Source organism: Asparagus officinalis, chromosome 7 (assembly GCF_001876935.1).
Source record: "Asparagus officinalis chromosome 7, Aspof.V1, whole genome shotgun sequence".
NCBI lineage: Eukaryota > Viridiplantae > Streptophyta > Magnoliopsida > Asparagales > Asparagaceae > Asparagus > Asparagus officinalis.
This window is the reverse complement of record NC_033800.1, coordinates 50,441,693-50,455,456: the sequence shown is the minus strand read 5'-3', so window position 1 is coordinate 50,455,456 and position 13,764 is coordinate 50,441,693. Positions and strand designations below refer to the sequence as shown.

Genomic DNA, 13,764 nt, shown 5'->3' with positions numbered 1-13,764 from the left:
TCAATATGAAGCTATTTAGTTCAAATAACGAAGCTTGAGTGAATCTCATCACAATTTGGTGCTAAATATTTGACTCATTTGTTGATAATTTTCACATTTGCAATTACAAATTAGCTACTGAAAGTTGATGATTAATTAATTTGAGGATATTTCTTTTTTTTTTAATTGATAATTTGAGAGATGGTTTTGCAATATTACACTTTAAAGGGTATTTTTACTAATACTCATGATTGAAGAGGTATGTATATGCAAATAACCCTATATCTTTCCCAGACTTGGAAACAACTCCATTTGATCTTAGTAACATGTGTATTTGCAACATATCAGTCAACTATAAGAGATGAAACACCACTAATACTACAGAAAAATAAGCTTGAACGAGCACCAACTCAAAGCATTCAAACAAGAAAAGCATAAATATATAATATATTGTACAGACCTCTCGCTGTTTTAAAATCCTAAATCATCTAATCCAAAAACTGCATCAGCAACACATTTTGGCTTGCTCACGCACGCAAATAACACAACAACCGCTTCTTCCCTTACATTACCATCATCATTCACTTCTCTTCTTTTTCTTGTCCTTCTTCTTGCTCTCTGTTCCAGCTTGAGCTTCTTCTTCTTCTGCATGTTTCTTCTTCTTCTCGTCTTTCTTGCTTGGCTCTTCAATTTGTTCTGCCTCTTCAGCTTCTGCCTTCTTTTTCTTCTTCTTCTTTTCCTTGCTTGGCTCTTCAACTTGTTCTGCCTCTTCAGCTTCTGCCTTCTTTTTCTTCTTCTTCTTTTCCCTCTCCTCTTCCTTCACTTCTTTAGCTTCGGCAACTTGATCATCATCTTGCGCATTGCCATTCTCTACCTCAGTCTTCTTCTTCTTCTTCTTCTTCTTCTTCTTCTCTCCATCTTCATCGACCCTCTCTTGAGCCTCAGTAGCCTCTTCTTCCTCGTGCTTCCTCTTTTTCGAAGCTACTGATTCTTGTCCATTAGTCAGCATCTCGATATCTTGCTCTGTAGCCCTTCCCAATACTAAATCAGATGAAGGATTGTAACTCTGCGAAACTCGAAATTGGTATGTATTAGAGGGTGGAAAGCAAATTTGTCACTTCAACACAAGGAAGGTTGAAATGGAGGAAAGTCCTATGTGACTGTAAAAACTGAAGAGAAAAGTTCAAGGTACAGTTAAAAGACCAATAATACCTAATAAATCAGAAAGTTGAGTTAGGAAATATATGAAAAATGTGTGCAGCAGAAATAAGAGTGTTACGGTGTATTTGTGGATATTCATAGTGATTAATTTAGCACAACTAAATGGAAGAATAGCGTTCTCGAAATTGATCACCGAATTTTGAAGACTTTGTTGCCATTGTTGATGTAATCACTTCATGATGTAAAGAAAAATACCTTTGCAGCAGTAATCAAAGCACCGGCACCCTTCTTTCTATCTTTGTCATACACTTCAATCTTAGGCTTTCCTTTCACAGATCCAGCAGACTTGCTTAATTCTCTACCCTCAAGAACCCTCAAACGAGCTTCAAGCTATTTACAGAAAAACAATATCCACATTAGTATTTGAGAGCAATGCGAAGAATATAGAACACGAAGTAACAAGAAGACTGTTTTTATGTAAACATTGTACCTTGGCTCGATTCTCAAGACCCATAGAGTTGTCTTGGCCATCGCCAAGAGCATCGTATCGGATGGCTAGCGCAGTCTTTGCTGCAAGAGATCGAGAAATTTTTCCCTTCATTTTAGGGGCTGCTTGACCAACTAAGGATGCATGGAAGATGAGCCCATATTTTGGTGTTGCATGCTTTGTCTTGAGAGCTCTAAAAAGGGCCTGCAATTGGATATATTTTGCATGTTGAAGTTATAAACGTTTGTAGAAGGGCTAGAACTTCTAGTAACAGGTAAGCATATTGATCTGAGTATTCAGAAGTACAGCATAAAGCTGAAAGGCTGTCAAGTTGTAAACCAGAGATTCAGCGTTGAACTTATTAATAAGACATGTATTCGTGTAGTTTAATATTTCACACTGCTGAGCTGAATTAAGTCTCTACAAGCAACCTATCAAGCATAGTCCTAATCTTGTATTCAAGCTGAGTAGCAAGAAGAACATACATATGCTTTTGCGGACCAGTTCCTGTCTGGAGATAAATTCACATTCTCCACTTTAAGTGGTCTAGGCTATTAGTCTCTCTTGATGTTGTGGATATCCTATTTTATATCATGGCAAGAATATGTAAGGTAGCTTTTAGCCGAGTTATCAACTCATTCCACCCTTCACAGTTCAAGTCCTGAGACCTAGCAACTTAAGTTTGCAACGATGTTGCATGGGCACATGTACGAGACATAAGTCATGACAAATTTGTTACAGGTATGGTTAGGGGACAAGACTATACATACATGAAATCAATATTATTTTTTCATTCACATTGTTTGAGAATTAAAATTCCTTTTATGTTTCGTTTATTATATATACTATAAATTGGAATGACTTGTTCAACAACCCAACCAATCTTAAGCTCTAAACTATGTGCTGAAATGAACCTGAACCTTATCCAACATATTACAGAAAGCGAATGTGAAGGATATACATTAAGTGTATGACAAACTTTTTAACGTGTTCCAACTTAAATTGGAACTATATAATTTTGTACACGCTTAAATAAACGTATGCATATATTCAAGAAGTGCCAAAGGAGCGTTGTTGTCTAATACGGATATCACAAGTGTTGGGTACAGCTTCACAATAGAAGTGTCTTTGCAACATAGGTTCACAACTATCTTACATGGACACAAATACGGAACATGGCAAATTTGTAAGAGGTAGGGTACAGAACACAGCTAAATATATACGTATAAGCATAAGATCAAGAGTAAATATTCTATCAGAACACCCCATATAATGGGATGATCTATCCTGTACATAGGTGGTTAGAAGGTTAGATTAGGAATTGTAACTAATTAATCCATGGTGTAAACTACTCCACTCCTATAGGAATGATTCTGATAGGAGCACTACCGTAGGGTAAAATTGTTTCTTCATTCACACATTATGAAAAATATATTTCCTATACTATTTTCATGTTTCTTTTATTATTTAGATTATAACTTAGAAAATGACCTGCCTTGTAGCCTAATTCCCAAAATACCCTTTTAAACCCTAGTTCTAAATAGGGTAGGGTGTGTGCAACAATTCTTAAGTGCAAGTGAAGTACACTATATACATTTAAGAAGTGCATGACGAGAGTTTTAAATTAAAACATGCATTATATAATTTGAGCACTTTTGAATAAGCGTGCTTATCTCCAAGGCCTGTCCAATAGGGTCAATATCCATAACAAGTAAGACATGGATACAACAAGGATAAACTCCATGATAGAAGTACCTATGCTGCGTAGGTTTGCAATCTCTCTTGTCCATCATAAGATTAATTTTCCTCTTAATGGTTTCAGAGTTTCAGTCTTTATGAGCATAGCACATTATGTAATCCTTATACTTTTTGTAATCAACATTATGACTACATGAACTGTATGTCATTCTCATTCCATATTCTGAACTATCCAAGGTTCTATATCCAATAATATTGCAGGTCTCATCGCTATATCTTAATTTACTTTGGTTTAAGCCTCAATACGAGTTCAAAATTCCTATACCATGGATGGCTACTATCAATCTTTAACACTGGTAGAATGTGCAAGCTCCTATAAATCTAGGGTGCACTGCAATCACTTACAGGAAACTTGATCGTGTAGCATGAAATGTACTTCGAGTAAACCTCTTATGCGGTGTGCTTAAGAAAGCTTATGTGTTGTGCTTAAAAAAGGAAAAAAAGCTACGTAATAGGAACTAAACTTTAAAAAAGCATCAGCATATACAACACGATTTAGAAAAAAGATCCCATTGCACTAATTTCTATTAATCTTTAAATTTAATGGTTGTAGCCAGGTCTTGAACCTGGAACCTCCCACAACCCAATCCCCACTTAACACCGAGTGCGACCTCAGCAGTTCTCCGGATATCATTCTTCATTAAACTTAATAACAAGGAAAATGAAAGGATATGACGTGCTACGTTGAAGGCAATGGATATCTATCAATCAAACAAGGACTGAAAGTATCAAGATTGTGCCTGATAAGGGTAAAGAAGTGTCTGGTGCATAGAAGATATTTATAAATCTATAGTCATTCATCTTTATATACTCAGAAAGATGAACTTATCTTCTCTTCGGTACTTCTGTACCTCTGAAATCTGACATGCATCACAGTACAAAATTGTGTTTAATGATAGATAAATATCACACCGCATATTTGAGTATTCAATAAAGTTATGTTCCTAACGTAAACATGTTTTATTAATAAAACACGAGCAGAATGTGGTTTGCATGCAATATGCATATCTATGAAAGAATGACTCTATTAGAGTTGGAAAAAAATTCAAAAAAAAAATTGTTTGACCATATAGTTGCCTACCATATCAAATAAGATGCGCTGTGATCCTTGAGAAAACATAAACAAACACCCTCATTTTGTACAAGAAGTTGCAGAAACATTGCAAAATGCAAATAAAGTATTGCATCAAAATTCTGTTTAAATCTTCTAACGTGGTTTTTCCTGTCTAATATGCAGATATTAAAACTCATGTCATACAAGTGCTTCCGGTGCCAATTAATCGGATGTAACTCAGCTATCAGCAATGACACACCACTAGGTAAAAATAATAAACAGATATACCAGGTCCAAAATTGGAATTTCATTAGTACAGAGCAATGCACGCGACTTGTACAAAATAAGGTCCAGTTCTATGGTATAACAAGCAAGTTCCCATTCTTCTAAACAAAGCACATGGAGAAATTATCAGTGGGACATCTCTTACATTTAACTTAAAGATGACCTACATGCATAGAGGCCTTCACATAGTATAATCTGGATTAGTTGTTCCAAAACATTATCCTTTGCCTTAGCATTGCATACACGTACACATAGTTTGAACTCAATACTAATCATGTAGGACACCAAATTTAAAATAATTATATATCATATATAACTTACACCTGCTCAGCTTTGATGGCCGCCATACGAAGATGGCGCTTGGCCTCAGACACATGCATGCATATGCTAAAAATCAATGAAGAATAACAAAAAAAAAAAATCAATGATCATATATAATCTGAATCTACTCAACTGGCAAGCCCATCTAAGATCACAGTATATTGAACCTTTCACGCATCTGATCACATAGTGCATGCAAGTGTATACGTGGAAATAAATATAAACTCTGAGTAACAGACACCATATAAAACTTGGACATTCTCAGCTAACCGACGCGTGCATGAGCTCAATCTTGAGTGATATGCTAAGATCCAATTTTCTCTTAGCTAACCAACATAAGACATACAGTTATTTTTTTTCATCGTCATCGATGAACCACGAATATTGCAAATAGCAAATTAAGTAATTGCAACGTTGCAAAAAGGCATGTTTCCTTCTTAGTGTACTAGTCATTGACACAAATACCTATGAGATTATTGTTGAAAGAAACTATAAATATTGAATGATGTGAACTGATAATTGTATATGTAGTGAAAAAAAAATATAATGCAGAAACATATGTCAAACTTTAACTTACAAAGAGAGTTGGATCTAACAACTAGAATGAAGATGTAAGTGGCAAAGATATCTATGGTAATAAAACAAAAATTATTTGCATTTGCGTAATAATTGCTTCAACTCAATGCTCCTAAGAGACCCTATCAATATAGTAAGGCCCAGAAAGAGTAAAAAAGATCTAAAGCTGGATAACTCTTCTAAAATTAGCATCCTAACACGTAATGAAAAAAACTCTCAAAACCGAGAAAAGCTTGATCAAGAGTTCTTATCGTTCTTTCAAACAACTGAATTCAAAAGTACAGTTTTAAGTTCAAAGGTGTCACAGATTATACCTTTTCGGCACCAAGTATCTGAACTGTGCTCCCAGGTTGTTTTGCTAAATTCAACAAACTACCACCATGAGCAATAAGCCGTGCCCCAACAAGCTCTCCAACAAGGGCAGTCAAATTTGGTGCAATAGTGTTCATTCTGCTCTTCAAATAATCATACAACTGAGCCCGATACTCTGAAAGAGCTAGAACTTGGTCACATAGTTCTTTAATGTTCAACAAATCTAGATCATTGACTTCAGTTCCCATGGAAATAACAGCAGCTTCTTTCAGTTCTGCTTCAGCCTCTTCTGACAAAACCTGATTGAGACAAAAAGGTTTATATATACAACTAGCATTTGTATGGAACACGTAACTCAAAATAACAGTTGAGTATGATGATGATGATGATTATCTACCTCAGAGAAATCGAGATGTGCTGCATTCACACGATTGCCCATGAGCTTCACCACCTTCGCATATTGAATATTGTCCTGTACGATTTTGGCAAGCTCAGGGAAATGCCAACCATACCATTCACGGACTCTCATGGCATAAGTGTTAAGCTCTTTATCAAGATCATCCAACAAGCCAATAGCTTGAATAATCATGGTATCTACCTGAAATATGGCACAATAAGTTAATCAATTTAGTTAAACACAACACACAAACAAATACACAAATAATTAGCATATCAATCAAAGTGTGTGCACATTAGACTGATTCAAGAACAAAAAGGTCAAATTGCGAATAATCCGTCATCTATAACTTTAGTAGCTCTTATCCCCCTCAACTAGCACTTATCAACCTCGGATTTGAGAAGAATAAATTGTAGATAACCCTCAACTTCGTCATCAACTGAGGGGTGAGACGCGGTAATAAATGCGTTGAGGCATGATAAGTGCCTCGACGAGGGGGTTATCAACAATTTGCACAATCAAAAAATCACTGCCACTGGGTTATATAACATGAAACTCAAATTTGGGCCATTAAAAGGGTGTGATAAATTGCACAAGGAGAAATTATATTACCTTATCTGGACTAAATTTTAGCTTAAACCGAGACAGACTGTGCGATAAACCCAAGCTCATCGGAGCAAGATCTTGCACACCGAGGCCAGATATAAGCTCAGTGAGCTGGCTTCTCACTCCTCTCATCAGCTCCATAACAGCATTGTTGTGAAGACAATCTATTTTCTGCATACAACCATAAATTTGTTTCCCATAAAAGCAAACATATCACACCAATTTTATAAAAACTAGTATCAAAATATCAAGACAAAACCAACCAGTTTCTCTTTTATAGCATTCCCAAGTTTAGAATCAGCAACAGCCAGTGTCTCGCCATCACAGTGACTGCGTAAAAATTTACGAAGATCTTTACTTGGCTTGCTATCAATAAGCAAGGTGGAGGCAGCTAAAGCTTCCGACGTGTTCTCAAATTTACTGAATGCTTTCAATTTGACCACCTAATTAACATTAAAAATTTATCAAGAACAAATCACACACAAATCCCATATTATAATAAATAAATGAAAAAGACTGTCACCTGTCTAGCTGATTCTGATGTCGAGAACTCCTTCCATAAATCCTAGAAAGACATCAAATAAAAAAAAGGGTTAAAGGGGGCAGATCAAAAGATGAAGACTTTAACGGCAATTGAATTTTTTTATTTTAAAATCATTCTTATACCCTCAAGTATTTGCAAACTCACCCACTTCCAAAATCATTCATTACCCCAAAACACCCAATCTAACTTATTTTACAAACTCAAATTCCACTTTAAGTAAGCATGAATCAGGGTAAAATAATAGGTAAATTTAAAGAAAAAACAAATAAAAAAGAAAAAAAGGGGGGAAAAATGGGTGAGTACCTCAACTTTGGAGAGCTTTCCTTCGTCTAAAACTTTGAACAGGGCGAACCCTGCAGGGGTTTCAAAGAGAACCAACATTTTCTACGACTTTCGAACCCAATAATCTAAAACACAAAAATAAAAGAAAAAACAAAGAAAAAATAAAAGAGAGAGAGAGAGAGAGAGAGAGTGAGAGAGAGAGAGAGAGAGAGGAGCCGCCAAGAGATAGGGAAGAAGGAAGGGTTTAGGGTTTTGAAGGGGGTTTTAATGGGGAGAGGGAGAAGGCCTTGGATTTGGGCTTGGAACGATGGGCCTCAATAAGACTGTTGGTTTGTTGATCGGAGTATATCAGCCGTTGAATCGGGTTATGGACTTATTTTTGCGTTAATTTCACGAGACCCCCTTTGAGCTTCAGAGATTTTGCCCGTAACCTCATGAACATTATTAATCTCACTAAGGCCCCTGAACTTTGGGGTATCTCACGTTACTCATTCTTTTACAATTATCATCCTTTTGAATCTGGATGATCGAGATCAGCTCCTCTATGTGCTTGAATTAGCTAGATATTTATTTTGAAAATGTGTACTACTCTCATATCTGGTGAGATGCGAAAATGTAGGGTGAATTTATTAGTATTCGCTGTAATTCATAAGAAAGGATCCATATATTTGTGTCTTTTTAGTGCTACTACGATAGTAGTATAACTATGGTGGTCACTATTCACATTGTTACAAATTTGGGTATGAATCATGTACGAAGTCAAGAATGGATTTGGTTAAAGACACTAGGTTATTATGTCAGCCAATTATCTTCCTAGTGCACACATAGGGGTGCCATGCTAATCCAAAATAAGTTCACAGCCCAAAATAAACTATCAATTTTGTGGAGTTGGATGTTATCTGATGCAAAAATAGAAAAACTTATAATCACAGGTAAGTCAAATTTAAAGATATTATAAAGAAGTATAAATAGATTGGGACAATTGCTTAGTGTCGGGGGTTTGAACGGGTCCAACCGAAAGTTAATTGGCGTAAAATAAAGGCTAGGAACTAAATTTAACAAAAAGTTTAAACTACTAACCATTGACCTCAACTCTTAATTAAACTCATCACCCTTTCTTATCGTTTACGGCATATAGAAAAAAACAAATTAAGCAACTAAAGCAGTTAATAAACCAAATTAAATAGAAATATTCATATATACAAAAATATGATATAGTAGGATTAGATTAGCTTGATTTCATTATCTCAGTCAGTATGGATCTGGTCAAGATATTTGGCTCAGAACAGCACAAACAAAAGGACACAGTTCACATATATAACAAAACAACCAAATATAAACAGCCACATGAAAATTAAAGAATTGTGACTCCTTAATGACGGCTATCCTTAAGATCAATTTACAGACACATTATTACACTTCTTGGATATGGGAGAAACGTTGACAAGACCCGAGGATCTGCAGGCCGTCGCCTGAGTTTGATACCGACCCCAAGTAAACCCCAGGTGTGTCAGTTTCACCTTCCATTCCCACACTCATGGTTAGGCAAACAAGATCGAATCAAGGACTTGGGAGTGTTGGCAGTATTAACACTTCGTCCCGCCACGACCTGCTCTACCCACGGCCGGTACACATCATTACACATACATACACCATTACACTTAATATACATGCAAACCCATATTTACATTTTCAGTAACAAGACAGACTCCAATCCTGAACCAAACTAGCTCAACCTACATATGCCAGGATCCGGCTAGACTGCGAAGGAGCTGGTTTAACTGAAGTTATCTGAACTCGCAAGACTTCATGAACTGCTCCTCTGTTAAGCACACATAAAACCTCTTCCCCTTTGCTCACTGCAAGATCGCCAAGAGCAACTCTTCGAATTCTGTGCTCGTCAGGTAGTCGAAAGCCATAGAACCACCTCCCTAGCTTAAACCAATTCACGCAAACTTGTCGCTCGAAAACTTGGCATTTCCTTAGGGCTTCCATCATATCATGGGGCTGCAATATCGAAGATTTTGCAATAACCATGTTAATAATATCTACAAGGATTTCTATAGCTTTCATTTACATTACTTGGGGAATTATGTTTTTGTAGCTGCAAACGTTTCACTAAACTCTTACTAATTAGATGCCTGTTGTTCTAAGAAAAGTATGAATGACACTGAAATCAATGCTAGGAATGGTTTGTTTCTCGACTTTTTGGAGTATCTTACACACCAGTTAAAGCAAAAATTAGAATTGCCAGATACATAGTAGTATTATGATTAAGGAATCATGTGATACACATTAGAACAGAGCATCATCATGTGCAACCTAATATTGTGTTAAGCAAGCTTCTACACACTATAAAAGAAATTCCGAAGTATAAGAAAAGAATTAGGTTGCAAAAGGTTTCTGCAGAGATCAAAAGAACGAAGGTACATAAATGTTTGGATCGGCTTCTCTTCTCTTGTGAAGTAGAGAGAAAATTGCTCCTTATTGTACAACAATCTATAATGTTACAAATGGCTGCTATAATAAGAGATCCATTCTATTTAAACTACTACAGGTTTACAAATCTACCAACTTAATGAATTTTAAAGAGCTACTAATGGAAAATGCATCCGTAGTCAAGATACATGTGAAGAATTACTTACTGAAATTCCAAGGAAGTATACGCAATAGTGCAGCCCAATCAAATTCAACACTACATTGTGCTTTCTTGCTAGTAAAAACATCTGAACATCCTTAAATCCCAACTCTATTGAGCGTAGATCATTTATTGCTTTCAAATAATTTCCGACTTCAAGTGATTCATTTTGAGTGCAATCTTCGACAAACTTAATTACCACGGAAGCGCACCGAGCTAATTTTTTGTGTTTTGATATGTAAAAACGCTTCCATCCCTACAACACAAAAACAACATGTAATAGTTATACATGGCAAACATAGGAGAGATTGATTCTCCACAAACAGATTGAACCGTGAACTTGCAAATATTATTGTAAATCTCAAAGAAATAGCTGATGACCGCATGCATAAGTTTCCAAATTAGTTATCTATTACAATATCCCAAGTCATTTGAATAGGAAAACAACATGAATCACTTAAACTGAAAGAAAACGCAATTCAGCTGCACATGCAAATGGTTATGCATAGAAGAGAAAATTATTTCCACCAACTGTTTCAGGAACGCAATCAATACACAAAACTCTATATAACATATACTCATTTTTCGATCCCTGTTCGGTCACAAAGTACCTCAGTGCCGAATGGTAATGACTTCTGCATTCATAAAAACCTGTCTGCATAAGGCCCCATGAAACCCAAACACAAAAGTAAAAATACAGAGACATAATATGATAAAGTTGGTATTTAAAACAAAAGCCATACTAAATAACTCGTATTGCTCTTATCCAAAATATGAAGTTATGAACTATAAAGAGAAAGGGTAAAAGGGTTGTTTGTTTGACTGCAACGAGCAAATGCAGCCGCAACTACATTTGTAAAACTGCCTCAAGTTGCAGCTAACATCTTACACAGATTTGAACATCAGTCGTAGAAGCAACCGTTCAAGCTGCAAACAGCATTCATTCTAAAACTCCAATGCAACCAATCCCCAACAGAAGTCCAAAAAAAAACTGATATCTCAAGACAAAAAACATGCCAAAACAGCCGTAGGGAACCAAAAATTCCCTAGCCAGACGATGAACAGAGCCCCATTTCAAAACCCCAAAAAATCAAAATATTCATTCGCAATCAACTAACGCATCCATTCATCTTGCTAACTAAATAATAAGTAGTAGCAAAGAAGGCCAAAACCACAATAGCCATTGAAAACCAGTTCAATGGTATTTGTTTGCGTTATTTGCGCTTCAATACCCCAAAGTCTCATTTCTAATTTTACAATCTGAAATTAGTTTTGTAAGAATATCAAGACAGAGAAGTGCGTCACGTGCGAAACTTTTTAAAAAAAAAAACCAAATTTTAGTTTTTAGAGCTCGGGGTAAGCGAGGGGAAAAGTTTAGGGCTTTTGGGGGTAACAAATTGTCAAATTGCCGTCAATTTGAAAACTCTGGGGGAATCAAATTGTCATAATCAAAAGGTAAAAGAAACACCGGAAGCTTAGGCTAAACAATAAAATCAAGAAGAAACGAATAAATCGATCAAGAAACAAAAACCTGAAAGAGGGGAGGAGGGGCGTTGACATCGAGGTTGAGGTGGGGCCACCTCTTGAGGGTGAGCTGGAGCCAGAGAGGGTCGGAGGAACAGAGATCGTACCAGAACTTGGAGCAGCTCCCCAAACTACAGACCTCAGGTACCTACCAAAGTTTATGTTTTTTTTGTTTTTTGTTTTTTTTTTCGTTTTTATTATAAGATTTCCATCAATCAATAAACAATTTTTTAAGAAGATTAGAGAAAAATAAGAGGAAGGAACAGAAAGAGGGGGGGAGACGAACCTCGAGGAGTGAAGCGATGGAGAGGCCGATGTCGTCGGGGATGCTGGAGTTCATCCTTGACGCCATTGATGGAGATCGATTGTTGAAGAGGGAGCTAAATACGGTAGCGTACGTGGTTGAACGTTTGAGAGAGGAAAGAGGTGGATCTGGTGTACACGTGGCGGGTGATGGGTGGCTTCGCCCAGGTGCTTTGATGTTCCGCCTAAGGACACGTGTGATTGCGACAGACCCAGCTGCGTGTGCGTAGGACTTTCTCACTTCCGGATTATGCCGCGGGCTCCACAGTCCACAGGAATGGTCATAGGGTCGAACGGAAAGTTACTAGGCTAAGGGGCTGTTTGGTTATTTCCTAAAAAACCAAAAAAATAGAAATGCAAACCAAGAAAATTTAAAAAGTACAATTTCACACATTTACATCTTTAAAACTCACCCACAACATCTAATAAAATATTATTTTTATCCAACAACTCATCCATCATATCTAATAAAATATTATTTTCATCCAACAACTCACTCACATCATCCAATAAGATTGTGACAACTCATCTCATCTCATTAACATTTTATTTCTTTGTTTTCCTCCCAAAAAGCTAGGAAAATAATTTCCTTTAAGTGTGGATCACATCATCCAATAATATAATGACAACTCATCTCATCTCATCTCATATATTTTCTTATTTTTAAGAAATAACCAAGCAAAAGAAATTAACCTATTACAATAAATAGGTTTTTTATAATTTATTTCATTATTTTTTTCGCCAACCAAACAACATCAAAACAAGTTTTCTTAAAAAATCACTCACATCATCCTATAATAAGGTGACAACTCATCTTCATTTCTTTGATTTTCTTCTTTTTTTTAGCAAACCAAACACTCCCAAAACAATTCTTTGATTTAATAGTTTTCCATTTCTTTGATTTTCATTTTTTTTAGGCAAACAAACAGGCCCTAAAAAAAACTAAGGAGAATCAAAACTGAGGAGAATCGAGCTTATGACATAGTAAATTTTCATTAAAAAATTCAGAACTTTTCCAAATTTTTGGTGGTTTCGGTTGTTTACGAGCTTGGATGTAATATTCAAACCTTCAAAGATAATATTTACTAATATTCAAACCTTCAAAGATTTTGAAATCATGGTCATATCAACTTTATGTAAGAACCATGGAATCTGAGGTTTAATAAATAGTATGAAAACAAAGTCCACAAGCAAATTCTGATACATAACCATGTTCACATTTCATTCTACTCTCAACAAAAGGAATTACACATGAGAACTAAGATTTAGGATCAAAATCAGCAAAATTACAAACTTCTGTTGTATGAAAACATCTATTTTTTAGAATCGTCAATTATGCCCTGAAGAAGATGCTCAATTCTATACTTCATTACGGGCTGTCCTGATCGAGTCTTTTTAAACATCTTCCCTCTTTGAAATTTTCTTCTTGCTTCGGCTTGGGCCCTCTCTTCCTTCTTCACTTGGATCGTTGCCTCCCGTTCCATCCTCGCTTTCTCTGCTTCTTCTCGCTTCTTCTCAACATCTTCTCTTATGGCTT

At 36.1% G+C, this 13,764-nt stretch overlaps 3 protein-coding genes across 3 annotated transcripts in view; all 3 read right to left on the bottom strand.

The window, feature by feature from the left end:
• On the bottom strand, positions 369-7,981 carry LOC109848076 (probable nucleolar protein 5-2). The gene is made up of 9 exons (XM_020417389.1): positions 7,784-7,981; positions 7,460-7,501; positions 7,200-7,379; positions 6,943-7,107; positions 6,331-6,531; positions 5,936-6,232; positions 1,631-1,831; positions 1,396-1,530; positions 369-1,045 (listed from the first exon to the last, which is right to left on the bottom strand). Exons 1-9 carry the CDS (start codon positions 7,859-7,861, stop codon positions 557-559), a joined length of 1,788 nt encoding a protein of 595 aa, XP_020272978.1. The 5' UTR covers positions 7,862-7,981; the 3' UTR covers positions 369-556.
• LOC109850120 lies at positions 9,054-12,322 on the bottom strand. Its single transcript, XM_020420044.1, has 4 exons — positions 12,211-12,322; positions 11,932-12,072; positions 10,408-10,656; positions 9,054-9,769 (listed from the first exon to the last, which is right to left on the bottom strand). The coding sequence occupies exons 1-4, from the start codon at positions 12,274-12,276 to the stop codon at positions 9,494-9,496; spliced, it is 732 nt and encodes a 243-aa protein (XP_020275633.1). The 5' UTR covers positions 12,277-12,322; the 3' UTR covers positions 9,054-9,493.
• Positions 13,365-13,764, bottom strand: part of LOC109849781 (rRNA-processing protein FYV7) — a 3,074-nt gene continuing 2,674 nt past the window's right edge. Inside the window, 1 exon segment of the mRNA XM_020419656.1 lies at positions 13,365-13,764. This exon segment is cut by the window's right edge and continues 4 nt beyond it. Within this exon segment, the coding sequence (XP_020275245.1) occupies positions 13,541-13,764 (224 nt within the window). The 3' untranslated portion in view covers positions 13,365-13,540.